The following is a 19,424-nucleotide window of genomic DNA, read 5'->3' as shown; positions in this document are numbered from 1 at the left end:
ACGGAACACAACACAGGCAGCACGGAACACAACACAGGCAGCACGGAACACAACACGGGCAGCACGGAACACAACACGGGCAGCACGGAACACAACACAGGCAGCACGGAACACAACACAGGCAGCACGGAACACAACACAGGCAGCACAGAACACAACACAGGCTGCTACAGCCTCAGCTTAGCGCTGTTCAGTGTCTATCCTGGTCTCTGTTAATAACCCAGGAGAAATCACAGTGCTAAGGTTGACTTAATACCCAGTGTTCTCTTGAAAGAAAGCACCATTTTTTTACACACTGTGGAGTTCTTAGAGAAATGTCATGTGCATGGGGGACAGTAGAGAGAGAATAAAAGGGCAGAATGGAAGGTTGATAATAGCACTTAGTGTTTTTTTACCTCCGCTCTGCTAGGTCTCAGCCAAGCATACCCCTGACATTTACTGTGCAGAGAGAGCTAATGCCTGGCTGTCTTAACCCAGAGAGATAGGCTGACTGAGAGAGATTATGAGAGTGACAAAACAGAGATTAGACTAAATGAGGTTTTGAACTTTGTGTAACCACTATGTTATTTGTTATTTCACATCATTATGTAACATTGAAATAAGATTAAAAACAACCCATCTCTCCCTTTTCTACTCTCTCTCTCTCTCTCTCTCTCCCTCTCTCTCACACTCTCTCTCTATTTTCCACTCTCTACTCTCTCTCTCTCCTTCACACTCTCCCCTCCCCTCCTCTCCACCCAGAGTTCTAACGGCTGTGTAACACCTGTGAGGAAGGAATTTAAACAGGGGTTGGGGGAGCAGTGAGCGGCACACCTGTGATGGTCTTAGCTGGGCTGAGGCAGGGTGAGGGTAGTGCGTGTATGCCATGATTAATTGAGCATGGTGGCTGTGCAGGAGAAGAGAGGAGAGGCCCCTCACTCACCTGTTTCACACACCTGCACCTACCACACCTGTTGGAGCATAGCTATGCCTACCTCACTGTGCCTCTGCGCGCACACACACACACACACACACACACACACACACACACACACACACACACACACACACACACACACACACACACACACACACACACACACACACACACACACACACACACACACTAGCTCACACACACGGCGGCGGTTTTGCTTAATCCCATCCCCTCTCCCTGGTCTACCCTGTTGCCTAAACAACACATTGGGGTCTTGAGGCATGGATGTGCAGACAGCCTGGTAATGTTGATATAATTCCTGTAGCTTTGGATAATTCACTGAAGATTATCTTGTATTTTAAAGCAGCCTATTGATCTATGGCATTCAACCAGCTTGTGAACGAAGCCCAGATCCCCTGTTGTAAAGTAGTTGTGTGGAGCAGTCCTCATCTTAATAGAAGATGATTGGTTTGAGGACATGATGCCAACAGAGAGAGGAGGAAGGGAGGAGAGGTAGAAACAGAGGTCCATTGAGTCTGAACTCAGATACAGTGGTAGAGGAATGAAGGAATGGAGGTAGTGTTGGGGGCTTATCTGTGTTTTCATGTTGCAGATTTGGGTTTGGGGAAGCGCCTAATCAGTTGGTCTCCTGTTGCTTTAACCCTGCCCTCAGGTTAACCCTACCCTCTGGTTAACCCTACCCTACCCTCAGGTTAACCCTACCCTACCCTCTGGTTAACCCTACCCACACACACACACACACACACACAGAGAGAGAGAGAGAGTATACAAACATTTAATTTAGAGCAAAGAAAAGCAAACATACCATGACCTGGAAATACAGTTTAGTAGTTTCACAATGCTCAACACATGTTCACAAGTAAGAACAAGTACATTACAGCTCATCAGATTACATCACTGTTGGATTTAGTGCCATTAGATGCTGTGCAGTGGTACTGTTTATTAGGGTTAAAAGCAGCAACAAAAACAGGAGATACTGTACCTAGTGGTGCCTGTTGTATCTCCGTTTCTTAAACGGGAGCTCAGGGCTGCTAATGAAAATGCATGAGCTCTCCTGTCTGTGTGAGATGGGTGAAGACAGAGAGAGCGCACGGCACTCAAACACACATCCGTCACACGCCGCAGTCCCGCTACGGCAGTAATGCAGCCCAGAGTGGAAGCAGCCAGTGAATCAAGCCCCCATCCACCGCCACACCACCGCACCACCAGCCCCATCTCCCTCTCCAGCCCCATGGATCACCCAGCCATGACTGCCTGCTCCCTGCCTGGCCTACTACACCTCCTGGTTCTCTGCACCCTGCGAGTCTCTGCTTCAACTAGCCCTGTGCTCCAGCTATATAATAGTGCATGGAGATATTGCATACCTATAAACATAAACAAGCAAAGATGTATACATACAGAACCTAGTTGATATGCAAAAGTGCATTGCTATATTTCAGTCAGTATAATTGGAAGACAGCCAACAACAGTTATTTTGTATAAATAATCAAACAAAATCTAATTTAAAGATTTAGAAGCAACAATCCAATGTATGCCAATTGTCTGTTAGATAAATCTTCATAGCAGTTGTGATGCTCCATGTCCTTGTAGAATGTGGAGGCAAAGTATCTTTACTAGCCTGTAGTGTCTCACTGTGTCTCTGGTGACCAGGCAGGCAGGCAGGCAGGCAGGCATGTCTCTCCACATGGTTGTGTAACAGCAGCCATGATGACAGCCAGGGAGATGATTTATGTAACAGCCCCCAGCGCGGCGAGGAGAGCCTGTCTTTGTTGTGGCAGTGTAAGCTGCAGCACAGGGCACAGTTCAAATGTCACAGTGATTCCTGCTGATTGGACCAACTGTTAATCGCAGCCCTGAACGTTTGAACTCTGGGATTCCACTTGCTGGATTATGATGATGATGATGATGAATAACGTGCAGAGCTGCTCAGAGACATTCGTCTTTTACAGGCCCTCAGTCAGTAACAGACAGACACACAGTGGCTAAGTGGTGGCCGTAGTGTGTTGCTGAGGTTGCTGACTTTGGTAGCTGATTGCTACTACTGTGTTTAGGAGTATTGTCCAGAGGAGCTTGAGTGAGTTCCCAGTCCACTTACACCCCGTCCCTCAGCCCTTAGCCCAATGTAAGATACTATCTCTCCAACAGTATTTTCAATCAGAAATACTGTTACAATGTTTTTTCAATTGACTGCCATAGCCCCAAATAAAAAAGTAAACATTAGCTGTTAATTATATATTTTTTTTTCACATGGTTGTACATTTTCAGATATCAAAATGGGGTCGTGGGCCAAATAAGGGATCCCCTGCCTTAGCCCTCCCCCAGGCTGGATGAAGTGTCCCACAGAACAGTGCTTTAATAAATGTAGTCCAGGCTCCATATATACTCTAGATTACACAACACTAACAGTACCAGTGTACCAGCCTAAAGGCCATTTGATTAAGTTGCTCCCCACCGTATAGTCTATCATGGTAGAGGCCTGTGGTCTGTGGCTATAGCAGGTCTCATTGCCTACATTCAGACCAGGCCAGAGGCCAGTGGTGAGGTCGTTATGCCATGCTGGACTAGATGTTGAGTGAAGTCGTTGACATGTAGCCGCAGCCTGGCAGATTGCTGTGTGCGTTTAGTACAGGTCAGGTGAAGGCAGATTGCTGTGTGTGTTTAGTACAGGTCAGGTGAAGGCAGATTGCTGTGTGTGTTTAGTACAGGTCAGGTGAAGGCAGGTTGCTGTGTGTGTTTAGTACAGGTCAGGTGAAGACAGATTGCTGTGTGTGTTTAGTACAGGTCAGGTGAAGGCAGATTGCTGTGTGTGTTTAGTACAGGTCAGGAGAAGGCAGATTGCTGTGTGTGTTTAGTACAGGTCAGGTGAAGGCAGATTGCTGTGTGTGTTTAGTACAGGTCAGGTGAAGGCAGATTGCTGTGTGTGTTTAGTACAGGTCAGGTGAAGGCAGATTGCTGTGTGTGTTTAGTACAGGTCAGGTGAAGGCAGATTGCTGTGTGTGTTTAGTACAGGTCAGGTGAAGGCAGATTGCTGTGTGTGTTTAGTACAGGTCAGGTGAAGGCAGATTGCTGTGTGTGTTTAGTACAGGTCAGGTGAAGGCAGATTGCTGTGTGTGTTTAGTACAGGTCAGGTGAAGGTAGATTGCTGTGTGTGTTTAGTACAGGTCAGGTGAAGGCAGATTGCTGTGTGTGTTTAGTACAGGTCAGGTGAAGGCAGATTGCTGTGTGCGTTTAGTACAGGTCAGGTGAAGGCAGATTGCTGTGTGTGTTTAGTACAGGTTGGGCCCCCAGACACACCTCCAATTATCCACTCATCTCGCAACACCATGTATCACAGCCACCTGAACTCTGCCTCTCCCCTCCTCCCTCTCCTCTCCTCCTTTCCTCCTCTCCCCTCCTCCATTCCCACTTCCCCCTCCTTCCCTCCCCTCTCATCTCCTCTTCCCTACCCTCTCCCCTCCTCCCCTCTCCCCTCCTCCATTCCCACTTCCCCCTCCTTCCCTCCCTTCTCCCCTCTCCCCTCCTCCCCTCGCCCCTCCTCCATCCCCTCCTCCCCTCTCCCCTCCTCTTCCCCCCTCTCTCCCCTCCACCCCTCCTCCCTCATTTCTAAAGCAATGAACACCTTATTTATTTCTCCCTATTCGATTTGTCAAGCCCTGCTCTGCTCTGCTCAGCAATGCAATACAGGTAGAAAGAATAAAGAGATTTCAATGCTTGAGGGAGATTCAATCGGTGTCATTCATTTCATTGCTCCCCCTTCAGTAGGTAGTGACTGTTTAGAGTAGCACAGTGAGGAATTGGCTAAACAATATTCAGTCCACCTGCTACTGCACACACACACACACACACACACACACACACACACACACACACACACACACACACACACACCAACATATACATTACACACACACACACACACCAACACACACACACACACACACACCAACATATACATTACACACACACACACACACACACACACACACACACACACACACACACACACACACACACACACACACACACACACACACACACACACACACACACACAGCAAAATCACAAATTCACAGTTTACACGTCTGCAGATATATGTTCTACATTTCAGACATGAACATTCAGAGCAAAGTGAACCCAGACAGGACATGTTCTGAATGTCCGTTTCAGAAGGAGGATCCCATAATTCAACACAACAGCATTGGAGTGTATGAAGTGTGTAGCGTTACTGGTGAATGTATGGCCGTGCAGAGCAGAGGCATGCAGTCAAATGACCAGGCACAGGGCCACTCTGAAGACTTTGCAGGAGGAGAGGGAGGGACCAGCACTGGGAGGAGGGTACATGCTTGAGTGAGCCTCACATTGGAAATCATTTCATCTGCATCACACAGTTCAGTGTCCCCGCCAGCACCCTGACAGCCCTGCAGAGAACAAGGCCAGATTCCTCACACTAATTAGCCTGAACAGGGATGGAGAGAGAGAGAGAGAGAGGGAGGGAGAGAACCACCCTCATCAATACACTTCCAGTCAGCCACCTTCTTTTCTTCTTCCCACTCTCTCATTTATTCCCTCGTTTCAAGTCAGCACTCTCAGCTCTGCTTTGACAGGCCGTCTCCTGGAGGAAGAGGCAGCAACACACTGACGGTAACTGAAGAAGAGACTGTGGAACAGGAAAGAAGGGAAAGAGAGATGGATGATTTTGGAGAGCGAGGCAGAGAGAGGGAAAGTGGAAGAGAGAGAGGAAGAGAGAGAGCGAGGAGTAGCTACATGAAATGCAGGGTATGTGAATCAGCCCAGCCCATCGCTGTAGAATCTGATATTCTTTTTCCCACACGCATCTATGTATACACTCTAACTACAGGGGAGGAAAAGGACAAATACACAGAACAGATACAAAGTCAATAAGACACTGCTGCCCAAAATACTAAGTCAGAGTGCAGTGCAGTCTGATCATTGTTACAGGCAGAGAGAGCATGTCTACTGCGGTGGAAGGTTTGGGGCAGCTCCTGGAATTATCCTGACAGTCTAGTGTGTGCTTTCAGTGTATAGATCCTAACAATGACGGGCTCAGGCAGAGTGCAGAGCACGAGTGGAACAGGGCCCAGCGTGTGTCTCTTGAACAGGGCCCAGCGTGTGTCTCTTGAACAGGGCTCAGCTTGTGTCTCTTGAACAGGGCCCAGCGTGTGTCTCTTGAACAGGGCCCAGCGTGTGTCTCTTGAACAGGGCCCAGCTTGTGTCTCTTGAACAGGGCCCAGCGTGTGTCTCTTGAACAGGGCCCAGCGTGTGTCTCTTGAACAGGGCCCAGCTTGTGTCTCTTGAACAGGGCCCAGCGTGTGTCTCTTGAACAGGGCTTAGCGTGTGTCTCTTGAACAGGGCCCAGCTTGTGTCTCTTGAACAGGGCCCAGCGTGTGTCTCTTGAACAGGGCCCAGCTTGTGTCTCTTGAACAGGGCCCAGCGTGTGTCTCTTGAACAGGGCCCAGCGTGTGTCTCTTGAACAGGGCCCAGCGTGTGTCTCTTGAACAGGGCCCAGCTTGTGTCTCTTGAACAGGGCCCAGCGTGTGTCTCTTGAACAGGGCCCAGCTTGTGTCTCTTGAACAGGGCCCAGCGTGTGTCTCTTGAACAGGGCCCAGCGTGTGTCTCTTGAACAGGGCCCAGCGTGTGTCTCTTGAACAGGGCCCAGCTTGTGTCTCTTGAACAGGGCCCAGCGTGTGTCTCTTGAACAGGGCCCAGCGTGTGTCTCTTGAACAGGGCCCAGCGTGTGTCTCTTGAACAGGGCCCAGCTTGTGTCTCTTGAACAGGGCCCAGCGTGTGTCTCTTGAACAGGGCCCAGCTTGTGTCTCTTGAACAGGGCCCAGCGTGTGTCTCTTGAACAGGGCCCAGCGTGTGTCTCTTGAACAGGGCCCAGCGTGTGTCTCTTGAACAGGGCCCAGCTTGTGTCTCTGGCTGCCTTCCTCTCTTCCTACCTGACCTGCCTACCTCTCTTCCTGCCTGCCTGCCTACCTACCTCTCTTCCTGCCTGCCTACTTCTCTTTCTGCCTGCCTACCTCTGTTCCCGCCTGCCTACTTCTCTTCCTGCCTGCCTACTTCTCTTCCTGCCTGCCTACTTCTCTTCCTGCCTGCCTACCTCTCTTCCTGCCTGCCTACTTCTCTTCCTGCCTGCCTACCTCTCTTCTTGCCTGTCTACTTCTCTTCCTGCCTGCCTACTTTTCTTCCTGCCTGACTACTTTTCTTCCTGCCTGCCTACCTCTCTTCCTGCCTGCCTACCTCTCTTCCTGCCTGCCTCCATGCCTTCACTGCAGTGGATGGAGATGGAATCTGCTTTGGCAGCGAGTCAGCTCTCTTTCTCTCTTTTTCTCTCTCTTCCTCTCTCTCTTCATGTCTCTCTCTCTGCTTATACTGCTGCAGTGAAAGGATGTGGTCGCATTCCTGTCTGCAGGGGTTAGTTAGTTAGAACCTGTGGGATAGGCCAGATTCCAGAGGAGATAACAGGTGTTATGTATGGATGTCTCCTAGAGATGAGCTGTGGGATAGGCCAGATTCCAGAGGAGATAACAGGTGTTATGTATGGATGTCTCCTAGAGATGACCTGTGGGATAGGCCAGATTCCAGAGGAGATAACAGGTGTTATGTATGGATGTCTCCTAGAGATGAGCTGTGGGATAGGCCAGATTCCAGAGGAGATAACAGGTTACTGTATGGATGTCTCCTAGAGATGAGCTGTGGGATAGGCCAGATTCCAGAGGAGATAACAGGTTACTGTATGGATGTCTCCTAGAGATGAGCTGTGGGATAGGCCAGATTCCAGAGGAGATAACAGGTTACTGTATGGATGTCTCCTAGAGATGAGCTGTGGGATAGGCCAGATTCCAGAGGAGATAACAGGTGTTATGTATGGATGTCTCCTAGAGATGAGCTGTGGGATAGGCCAGATTCCAGAGGAGATAACAGGTGTTATGTATGGATGTCTCCTAGAGATGAGCTGTGGGATAGGCCAGATTCCAGAGGAGATAACAGGTTACTGTATGGATGTCTCCTAGAGATGAGCTGTGTCAGGTAGAGCCAGGACGATACCAGTATCACGATACTCGTTAGTATTGTGGCAAGGAAACAAACCACGAAGCAGATGTAACTTTTTAGGAAAACAGCCCTAATGTTGGAAACAAACATCATTATGTTCTCATCCAGAGTCACATTTAATATCTTCCAAGCTATAGCACACAATATTTTAAATAAAGCAGGTTTTTAAAGGACCAAAGAGATTAGTCTGCTTTATGTTTTCATTTTTACCATGGAAAAAGATATTGCGATACTGGTATCGTCAACGCCCTAGTGTCTGGGTGACTGTGTTAGGGCCAGTGTGGTGTGACGCCATTGACAGCTCCCCTTAAGAAGATGAATCTGGGTAGCGGAGGGGGCTGAGGATTCCGTGTGCAGGGTGACTCGGCAGGTCAGCACAGAGGCGTGAGGCAGCCAGTAACATCATCCCATCGCCACATCTAGTTTCCCCCCACTGCCCGCTCACATCCCCCTCTGATGACATGACATGGCCCTGTCACCCTACACACCAGGGACAGGACACTGGCGGGACAGAGAGGGAAAAATAATGAAGGAGGTACAGGGAGAGTAGGGAGAGATGGACAGAGGAGACAACCAAGATTAGACAATCAATATTTAATAAATACTATATTTTTTACTGTAAATAACTGTATATTTATTCACATTCAGCTAACATCACATGCAGAATGGATGCCTCATTCTAAATGTGTCACACATCTTCAGTCCTAACGCCATAGCTGATGTAGTCTCGGCCAGGGTTTCTATTTGGTGGTTTATGGAGCTTCAGTGACTGGAACACTGGAACTCTTGTGTCCGAGGTTGCCCTTGGATACCTGTGATCTGCACGCGCTCCTGTCTGTTGGCAGAATAACTGATATCTCTTTGGGGAGCCCTTCCTACCTACCCTGGAGGAGACTGGTGTGGCTATTGATTGGGTTGGTGGGCTGGAGATTTCTCCTGGGAGCTAATAAAAATAATTACATCAAGATGATCAAAGGCCCAACCTTCTGGTCTACATATGAATACATATGTGCTAAAGATAATAGAAAGAGACCTGCTTCTTGTGTGGTCACTGTGTGTGGTAGATATGCTGCTGATGTAACCTGCTGCGGGGAGAACGGCTCATAATAATGGCTGGAATGGAGTCAATGGAATGGCATCAAACACTTGGAAACCATGTGTTTGACGTGTTGGATACCATTTCATTAACTCCGTTCCAGCCATTACTACATATGAGCCCGTCATCCCTAATTAAGGTGGCAGCGACCACCTGTGGCTGATATAGCCTGCTCTTTCCTCGGCAGCGAGAGAGGAGAAGGAGAAGAGAGATGCGCTCACACACATATGCAATTAACCTTTACAGGATCAATTAGCATGAGGTTGTAAGTAACAAGAACATTTCCCAGGACGTAGACATATCTGATATTGGTAGAAAGCTTAAATTCTTGTTAATCTAACTGCACTGTCCAATTTACAGTAGCTAATACAGTGAAAGAATACCATGCTATTGTTTGAGGAGAGTGCACAGTTTTGAACTTGAAAAGTTATTAATAAACCAATTAGTCACGTTTGGGCCATCTTGATACAAAAAATGTAACAGAAATGCAATGGTTCTTTGGATCAGTCTAAAGCTTTGCACATACACTGCTGTCATCTAGTGGCCAAAATCTAAATTGTGCCTGGGCTGGAATAATACATTATGGCCTTTCTCTTGCATTGCAAAGATGACAGTACAAAGAAATACAAAAAAGGTAGTTTTTTTCTTTGTATTATATTTTACCAGATCTAATGTGTTATATTCTCCTACATTACTTTTACATTTCCACAAACTTCAAAGTGTTTCCTTTCAAATAGTACCAAGAATATGCATATCCTTGCTTCAGGTCCTGAGCTACAGGCAGTTAGATTTGGGTATGTCATTTTAGGCGAAAATGGAAAAAAAGGGTCCGATCCTTAAGCGGTTTTAAACATTTATAGTCAGTCTTTGGCCAAACAGCGATAACATTCAGGCTTCAAAATGAAAATGTCAAAACGCCTCATAACAAATGGAGGTGTGTTGGAGGTTTTTATGTGTCAATGTGTTTTCTGGGATTTGTTTTAATGATTCGGTTTATGACTTCTTGTCAGTTAATATATGTTTTGCTAACACATCTATGGTGAAGAAAGGCCCTGCTAGATCTGAGCCACAGGATTAAGACAAAGAGAGCAGATGCATTTAGACCACTGCAACAACGTCTGAGAAATGTTTCCAATCTTGGTCAAACCCCTGCTGTAAAAAGACAAAAGAAGAGGCAATGGGTGCAGTCATCCCTCATATACTCCCCTCTTTCTCTCTCTCCTCTGTGCTTGTTTGTTTGCTGCCTGGTCTGTGCTTTAGTTGAGGAGTGGATGACTGGCTGCTCGGCCCAGCGCACCACGGCGTGCTGCTGGTGAAAAGTAATGGCGGTGTTATTGCAGAGCAGGGGAAAGACAGGTATTTGATTGGAACATGTGCCCTGAGACCCTGTGAAGTGCACTCGCCTCAGCTCAGAGAGCACTTGATTGCACAGCACCAATGATCACATTAAGAGGGCAACAGAAAGCCCATTTACCGTAAAAGGAGTGAGAAGGGGGAACCAATAGGAAGCAGCAAATTGACTTTCTCTCCTGTGAGTCGGGAGGCTGGTGAGCTGTATGGCCTGGTGGCTGATGGGAAGATGCATTAGCCTTTCACTTTGATCCTCTCTGTCTCTGGATCTAGCTGGGGCTGGGGGCATTGCACGGGGAGGAGGGGAGCAAAGGGACTGCGGTGCTGGGGGACACCACTCTGTGTGTGTGTGTGTGTGTGTGTGTGTGTGTGTGTGTGTGTGTGTGTGTGTGTGTGTGTTGTGTGTGTGTGTGTGTGTGTGTGTGTGTGAGTGTGTGTGTGTGTGTGTGTGTGTGTGTGTGTGCGTGTGTTCATTGCGGTTACTCAGCTGTTTCATATGGCTTCATTTCACAGGTGTTAAATCTTTTGAAATTTTCCCATTCAACCGTTTCATTTACATGTACACGGATGGATTCATTGCAGTATTTTCAGTTTTACTACTGTATGAATATATATTAGCATAGCCATCCTCTGCTAGACAGGAAGGTCAGTCTGACCAGTCACATATGCCACTCTCTCCTTCCATCTACACAGCTCTGGTTCGCCTGGCAGGGAAAGGACAATAGTGGATGCATCTGCTGTGTAAATGTCCACAGGATACAGGAGAGTAAACAGAGACTTAAGATTTAACTGATTAGAAGGTACTAGATTGGAAAATAAATTAGATTAAAATAAATCAGACTGATATAAATCTAATCGAGTCTCCACAGTTTTGGCGTGGCGTCTGGGCATTGGTTTGGGTGTAGAGCTACTGCGGGCCCAGTGGATTGTGGGGGAAGCAGATGCTCCAATGAGATAGGAATGAATGGGTTGTTGGCACTTCATCTGGGGGAGAGAGGGTCTCCAAGTCCTTATCTCAACCCGCCATTTATATATGTCATCATGTAAATCAGTACTTCATTCATTAACTCACTTAGCACCACAATACTAACATGAACCCGTACACTCTAACACCATCAGAGACACTGACTGCAGGGCTAGACTGAGTTGGTGTTTACCTTCCCTAACACTGCTAATGGAGGAAGAGGTGGGAAAAGCCAGGGAAAGAGAAGCAGGGGAGAATAGTTTCATTACTGAATTGGAAAAGCAAAATGGCTGGCCACATGGATTTTCTCGTTTCACAACCAATAGCAGATGTATAGGGGAGCAGCTACACAAAGCCATGGAGATTAGATCAATGGAAGATGGACACCAGGAGCTGATTGTGCTTCCCCACCCCCTCCCTTACAAGCCCCTGTCTGTGGCCCCACTTAGGCCCTGGACACCAGGCCTGATCGCTAATCAATGACAGTGAAATGGAGGGAATTAGCCCAAATTAGGTGGAGAGAGGAACAGACAATGGCCCTGTTCTGGGGTCAGTGCACCACTGTCTGATCTGCCTGACCCATGCTAATAGGAACACACACTCAGGTTTATGAAGTGTTTTGTTGCTGACTGGTAGGTTTCTCCCCTAGTATGTCCTTTTAGCAGGGGACCAGGCTGGGGTACAGTGTGTCCTAGTAACAGGGGACCAGGCTGGGGTATAGTGTGTCCTTGTAACAGGGGACCAGGCTGGGGTACAGTGTGTCCTTGTAACAGTGGACCAGGCTGGGGTATAGTGTGTCCTTGTAACAGTGGACCAGGCTGGGGTATAATGTGTCCTTGTAACAGTGGACCAGGCTGGGGTACAGTGTGTCCTTGTAACAGTGGACCAGGCTGGGGTACAGTGTGTCCTTGTAACAGTGGACCAGGCTGGGGTACAGTGTGTCCTTGTAACAGTGGACCAGGCTGGGGTATAGTGTGTCCTTGTAACAGGGGACCAGGCTGGGGTACAGTGTGTCCTTGTAACAGTGGACCAGGCTTGGGTATAGTGTGTCCTTGTAGCAGGGGACCAGGCTGGGGTATAGTGTGTCCTTGTAACAGGGGACCAGGCTGGGGTATAGTGTGTCCTTGTAGCAGGGGACCAGGCTGGGGTATAGTGTGTCCTTGTAACAGTGGACCAGGCTGGGGTATAGTGTGTCCTTGTAGCAGGGGACCAGGCTGGGGTATAGTGTGTCCTTGTAGCAGGGGACCAGGCTGGGGTATAGTGTGTCCTTGTAACAGGGGACCAGGCTGGGGTACAGTGTGTCCTTGTAACAGTGGACCAGGCTGGGGTACAGTGTGTCCTTGTAACAGTGGACCAGGCTGGGGTACAGTATGTCCTTGTAACAGTGGACCAGGCTGGGGTACAGTGTGTCCTTGTAACAGGGGACCAGGCTGGGGTACAGTGTGTCCCCTCCCCAGGGTATACAGGTACGAGGTGGGACTCCCAGCTGAACAAAGAACAACACATCTACTACGCTGTTGTGACTACTGTATTTCTGAGTCTCATACTGCAGTTAGCCATGACAAAGGTAGGCAGGCAGGGAAGCACGAAGGGCTGTGTGGACGGTACACTGCTCCTCTATACAGTAACTCACCCACTCACACCTTCACTACTGCCCCAGGGAAGGGCACAGCCTTGTACAAACACACACCTGGCATTGCAGTCTTAATGCCTATCACCACCCTTTTTCCTGCTCCAAGACTATTAAACACTGTATTAGGTTGCATGTTTCGTTGACTGGGAGGTGGCTCACAACAATACATACTCTATTTATTGATCAACAGTTTATTTATTGATCAACCGTTTATTCAGAGGAAAATACTAAGTAAGTAGTTGGCTGAGTAAAGCCCTGTTCGTTCTGCTCCAGGCCTGCATGGTGGATCAAACTCTTTTCTCTGGAGCTTTTGCAGGGCCTCAGTGATGTAAATGTGGCCTCTGGTATCTTATCTGCAGGGTTAAGACTTTGTCACAGAGAGACACACATGGCACTGAGACTGGGCTGGGGCAGCATTATCATAGCTGCCAGACTCACATTCCTGGCCCAGTGTTAGATTCACAATAAAGACCCTGGCTGGCCCAGTGTTAGACTCACAATAAAGACCCTGGCTGGCCCAGTGGTAGCTCCACTATAAAGACCCTGGCTGGCCCAGTGTTAGACTGACAATAAAGACCCTGGCTGGCCCAGTGGTAGCTCCACTATAAAGACCCTGGCTGGCCCAGTGGTAGCTCCACTATAAAGACCCTGGCTGGCCCAGTGGTAGCTCCACTATAAAGACCCTGGCTGGCCCAGTGGTAGCTCCACTATAAAGACCCTGGCTGGCCCAGTGGTAGCTCCACTATAAAGACCCTGGCTGGCCCAGTGGTAGCTCCACTATAAAGATCCTGGCTGGCCCAGTGGTAGCTCCACTATAAAGACCCTGGCTGGCCCAGTGGTAGCTCCACTATAAAGATCCTGGCTGGCCCAGTGGTAGCTCCACTATAAAGACCCTGGCTGGCCCAGTGGTAGCTCCACTATAAAGATCCTGGCTGGCCCAGTGGTAGCTCCACTATAAAGACCCTGGCTGGCCCAGTGGAAGCTCCACTATAAAGACCCTGGCTGGCCCAGTGGTAGCTCCACTATAAAGACCCTGGCTGGCCCAGTGGTAGCTCCACTATAAAGATCCTGGCTGGCCCAGTGGTAGCTCCACTATAAAGACCCTGGCTGGCCCAGTGGTAGCTCCACTATAAAGACCTTGGCTGGCCCAGTGGTAGCTCCACTATAAAGACCCTGGCTGGCCCAGTGGTAGCTTCACTATAAAGACCCTGGCTGGCCCAATGCCCCCTCTTCTCTCCCCTTTAAGTGAATGTATGTGCGCGTGTTTGTGTGTGCATGCACGCCTCTATACTCTGTTTCCCCTTGGGTCCAATTACCCAGGAGGCCTTAAATGTATGGTAGAGAGGAGCAGATGGCTGGTGTTTGACTTGGGTGAACTGGTGGTTGGACTGGTGCTTAGACTGGGGTGAACTGGTGGTTGGACTGGTGGTTAGACCGGGGTGAACTGGTGGTTGGACTCGTGGTTAGACTGGGGTGAACTGGTGGTTGGACTGGTGGTTGGACTGGGGTGAACTGGTGGTTGGACTAGGGTGAACTGGTGGTTGGACTGGTGGTTGGACTGGTGGTTGGACTAGGGTGAACTGGTGGTTGGACTGGTGGTTGGACTGGGGTGAACTGGTGGTTGGACTAGGGCGAACTGGTGGTTGGACTGGTGATTGGACTGGTGGTTGGACTAGGGTGAACTAGTGGTTGGACTGGTGGTAGGACTAGGGTGAACTGGTGGTTGGACTAGGGCGAACTGGTGGTTGGACTGGTGATTGGACTGGTGGTTGGACTAGGGTGAACTACTGGTTGGACTGGTGGTTGGACTAGGGTGAACTGGTGGTTGGACTAGGGTGAACTGGTGGTTGGACTGGTGGTTGGACTGGGGTGAACTGGTGGTTGGACTGGTGGTTGGACTGGTGGTTGAACTGGTGGTTGAACTGGTGGTTGGACTAGGGTGAACTGGTGGTTGGACTGGTGGTTGGACTGGTGGTTGAACTGGTGGTTGGACTGGTGGTTGGACTGGTGGTTGGACTGGTGGTTGGACTGGTGGATGAACTGGTGGTTGGACTGGTGGTTGGACTGGTGGTTGGACTAGGGTGAACTGGTGGTTGGACTGGCGGTTGGACTGGTAGTTGGACTGGTGGATGGAGAGATTTGAGAATGCTAGAATGAAGAAATCTAATTTGAGGAAAACACATGTTAAAAGCATCTACTGTTCATGTTGTGCTGTTCATCATCTCCTCTTATTCTCCTCTTCTCTTCCCAGGATCCCGTCTGCGCCAGGAGGACTCCCCACCCCGGATCGTAGAGCACCCCTCTGACCTGATCGTGTCCAAGGGGGAGCCCGCCACCCTCAACTGCAAGGCGGAGGGGAGGCCCAGCCCTACTGTGGAGTGGTACAAGGACGGGGAGCGTGTGGAAACGGACAAAGATGACCCGCGGTCTCACCGCATGCTGCTGCCCAGCGGCTCCCTCTTCTTCCTACGTATCGTCCACGGACGACGCTCCAAACCGGATGAGGGCTCCTACGTCTGCGTCGCCCGCAACTACCTGGGAGAAGCTGTCAGCCGCAATGCATCCCTGGAAGTAGCATGTAAGTCAACAATTACATACATTACATGTTCATATTTTTCTCAGTCGTCCTCTTAGGGTTGAATGATTTTCCATACCAACCTTACTGATGAAAGTCCCAGGGTCCTTTAGCTTATTGATGAGCTTTGAGGGCACTATGGTGTTGAACGCTGAGCTGTAGTCAATGAATAGCATTCTCACATAGGTGTTCCTTTTGTCCAGGTGGGAGAGGGCAGTGTGGAGTGCAATAGAGATTGCATCATCTGTGGATCTGTTAGGGCGGTATGCAAATTGGAGTGAGTCTAGGGTTTCTGGGATAATGGTGTTGATGTGAATCATGACCAGCCTTTCAAAGCACTTAATGGCTACAGACGTGAGTGCTATGGGTTGGTAGTCATTTAGGCAGGTTACCTTTGTGTTCTTGAGCACAGGGGCTATGGTGGTCTGCTTAAAACATGTTGGTATTACAGACTCGGACAGGGAGAGGTTGAAAATGTTAGTGCATGCTCGCAGTTGGTCAGCAAATGCTCGTAGTACACATCCTGGTAATCTGTCTGGCCCTGTGGCCTTGTGAATGTTTACCTGTTTAAAGGTCATACTCACATCGGCTGCGGAGAGCGTGATCACAGCATAAGATATTACAGTTTTGAATGTCCCTTTGGTGGTTTAATCTTCCACGTAGGTCATCGATTTTATTTTCCAAAGATTGCGCGTTTGCTAGCAGAATGGAAGGAAGTGGGGGTTATTTGATTGCCTACAAATTCTCAGAAGGCAGCCCGCCCTCTGGCCCCTTTTTCTCTGCTTTCTCTTCACGGGGATCTGGGCTTGTTCCCGGGAAATCAGTTTATCATTCACGTCGAACTTGTCAGACTCGTTAAAGGAAAAAAAGGATTCTGCCATTTCGTGGTGAGTAATCGCAGTTCTGATTTCCAGAAGTTATTTTTGGTCATAAGAGAGCAACATTATGTACAAAAATCAGTTAAAAAATCAGTTACAAACAACGCAAAGAAACGAACAAATAAACGCAATTGGTTAGAAATACGTAAAACATCAGCCTTGCTCCCCGGCGCGCCCGGCTAAGGGCTGTATCCTAGCATTCCGCGTTGCATCGTGCATAAGAATAGCCCTTAGCCGTGGTATATTGGCCAAACACCACAACCCCTCAAGCCTTATTGCTTCAGAATAGACTCCCTAATCACATGACATGCTAGTATTTATTGTGTCTTGCTTTAGAAATCATGCTGTTTCTGAGTGACTGAAAGAGCTGGAGAGGTCCTCTATGTCATAGCCTACATTAAACCCAAACTAAAAGCGGGTGAGGTATACTGTGCTTTCGTAGTTTTTTGCCATGTATTCTGAAGAGATGATTACACAGCATTGTGTTGTATTTTGAGTGAGTAGACATAATTGTGTGGATAAACGTTCTAGCCCAGGGGAGGGATCATGGTGTTTGAGGTTAGTGAGGGATCCTGGCAGGCATTTGAGTTGGACTTGTCCAACTGTCATACTACAGGGAGCTGGATGATGTCCGGGCAGAGCTATTGCAGAGGGATAGTGGGTTGGAGGGTGGAGAGTGGAGTGACAGTCACAGATGAAAGCTCCCGATTGACAATTGACACCGGCTTCCAGGGCTGTGCTGTGCACTGCTGTGCTGGAAGACACTGACATGCAGGCTGCACCTGACCCAAAGATCAGCTTACCTTTGAAGAGTCTCACAGAGGCCCCAGGGGCCACAAACTCTCTGGACTGGGGAAGGTTACAGGACAGACAGTTCCTTCAATTAACCCTGTGGAATATGTTCCTTCAATTAACCCTGTGGAATAAGTTCCTTCAATTAACCCTGTGGAATATGTTCCTTCAATTAACCCTGTGGAATATGTTCCTTCAATAAACCCTGTGGAATATGTTCCTTCAATTAACCCTGTGAAATATGTTCCTTCAATTAACCCTGTGAAATATGTTCCTTCAATTAACCCTGTGGAATATGTTCCTTCAGTTAACCCTGTGGAATATGTCTGTGTTTGTACTGCACGCTGCCTTTACACACCGAGACCTAGCCTGTGTTTTAGTAACACATTTGATGAATTTATTTTGGACCCTCCTTCCATTTGTTGTGCATAGGGCAGGAAAGAGTGAGTTGGGCAGCCAGGTTTCAGGTCATTAGTAGTGAAACAGTATTGGACTGGGGCCATAGGGGAATTGGCTGGACCGGCAGCTTAAGTGAGAGGAGCCTTTCATGAAGTCTGCTCCTCCAGCTGATCAATACACAGTACTTTCTATGCATTGTTATGAAAATAGAGGCCATCCATCTTGGAAAGGGGAAATGATGATACATCATGGAATGGATAGTTAAATCAGTGTGGACTGTTCCAATTGTGCATGGTTTCATTCTGGTGTGAGTTATGATGGGTTTTGTGGGTGTAAGGAATATAGACTGTGGGAACTCGGGGCTGCACATGTCTCATTGTTTCTGGGGTGATAACGTTGACTAGTGGTGAGAGCTGTAGTGATAATGTTGACTAGTGGTGATAGCTGTAGTGATAATGTTGACTGGTGGTGAGAGCTGTAGTGATAATGTTGACTAGTGGTGAGAGCTGTAGTGATAATGTTGACTGGTGGTGATAGCTGTAGTGATAATGTTGACTGGTGGTGATAGCTGTAGTGATAATGTTGACTGGTGATGATAGCTGTAGTGATAATGTTGAGTAGTGGTGAGAGCTGTAGTGATAATGTTGACTGGTGGTGATAGCTGTAGTGATAATGTTGACTAGTGGTGAGAGCTGTAGTGATAATGTTGACTAGTGGTGATAGCTGTAGTGATAATGTTGACTGGTGATGATAGCTGTAGTGATAATGTTGACTAGTGGTGATAGCTGTAGGGATGGGAGGGGGTGTTAGGGAAATGGACTGCGTGAATCGCGGGGATGGGGTGGGGGTTGGTTGCCGGGGCCAACCGGCCGCCTCTGATCCTGTCCCCGCCCCTCCCATGGGCCCCTCCCTTGGCCCCTCCCCAGGCTTCCCAGAAGCCCCCAGGTGCTAACAGTGTGACAGCAGCTTGATCTATCGATCGCTGTAAGAGGCCTCTCCCAGCCTAAATGAAAATTCATGAAAAATGTATGAAGTCTTCAGATTATCCTTTTTTCCCTCTTGCTGTTTCGACTCTCCCACTCTCTCTATTTCTCTCCCTGTCTCTCTCTCTCCCATGCTTGGGTGGTCAAGGAGGGTTTAAATTAGGTTTTGAATGCTTTAGTGGCTCAGAGGTGAGGGGTCAGGGGTTATAAGTTCAGCAGAAGACAGAATAAGGAAAGGCCAGAGAGAGGAAAGAATAGGAACAGTGATATGATGGAGTCCAGGCTTTCTCCATTCTCTGGGTGCTAACTAGAGCCAGGTCTTATAGGAGGAGCAGGGGGCTGAGAGGTGATTTGGGGGTCTACTAAATCCAGTGATTATGGTTATCAGCACCTTCCATCCCTACTGGGCTTCTAACCTTTCTGCTAATCACATTAGCACTCATTTAAGTCACATTCTAATCTGAATCCTTGTAAAATCAGTGGTTTATTTGTGATATCCTCCATGCCCACCTCTGCCTTCGATCAACCTCTGCCCTCCTCTTCCCCCGTATTGAGCCCACCTCTGCCCCCCCCCTCTCTTCCACCTCTTCCTCCCTCTCTCATGAGTGGTTGAGCAGGACCCCGGTGAGATACTTGAATTGCAGCTCTGAAACAAATTGAAGTCAGTGTCTGCTGGGTCGAGGAGCACGACTGAGCTCTGGACACCACACTGGGCTCCACTCACTCAACACCACCACCACCAC

At 48.6% G+C, this 19,424-nt stretch overlaps 1 protein-coding gene across 5 annotated transcripts in view; it reads left to right on the top strand.

Moving 5' to 3' along the window:
• robo2 (roundabout, axon guidance receptor, homolog 2 (Drosophila)) overlaps positions 1–19,424 on the top strand; it is a 555,672-nt gene that overhangs the window by 205,854 nt on the left and 330,394 nt on the right. For all 5 annotated transcript variants that reach the window (XM_029715771.1, XM_029715772.1, XM_029715774.1 and 2 more), the window contains exon 2: positions 15,306–15,632. In XM_029715771.1, coding sequence (XP_029571631.1) covers positions 15,306–15,632 — 327 coding nt within the window. The remainder of the gene's footprint in view (positions 1–15,305; positions 15,633–19,424) is intronic.

This window comes from Salmo trutta, chromosome 26 (genome assembly GCF_901001165.1).
Source record: "Salmo trutta chromosome 26, fSalTru1.1, whole genome shotgun sequence".
In the NCBI taxonomy this organism is placed as follows: Eukaryota; Metazoa; Chordata; class Actinopteri; order Salmoniformes; family Salmonidae; genus Salmo; species Salmo trutta.
Note: the sequence above shows the minus strand (reverse complement) of the source record. Positions and strands in the feature narration are given on the sequence as shown.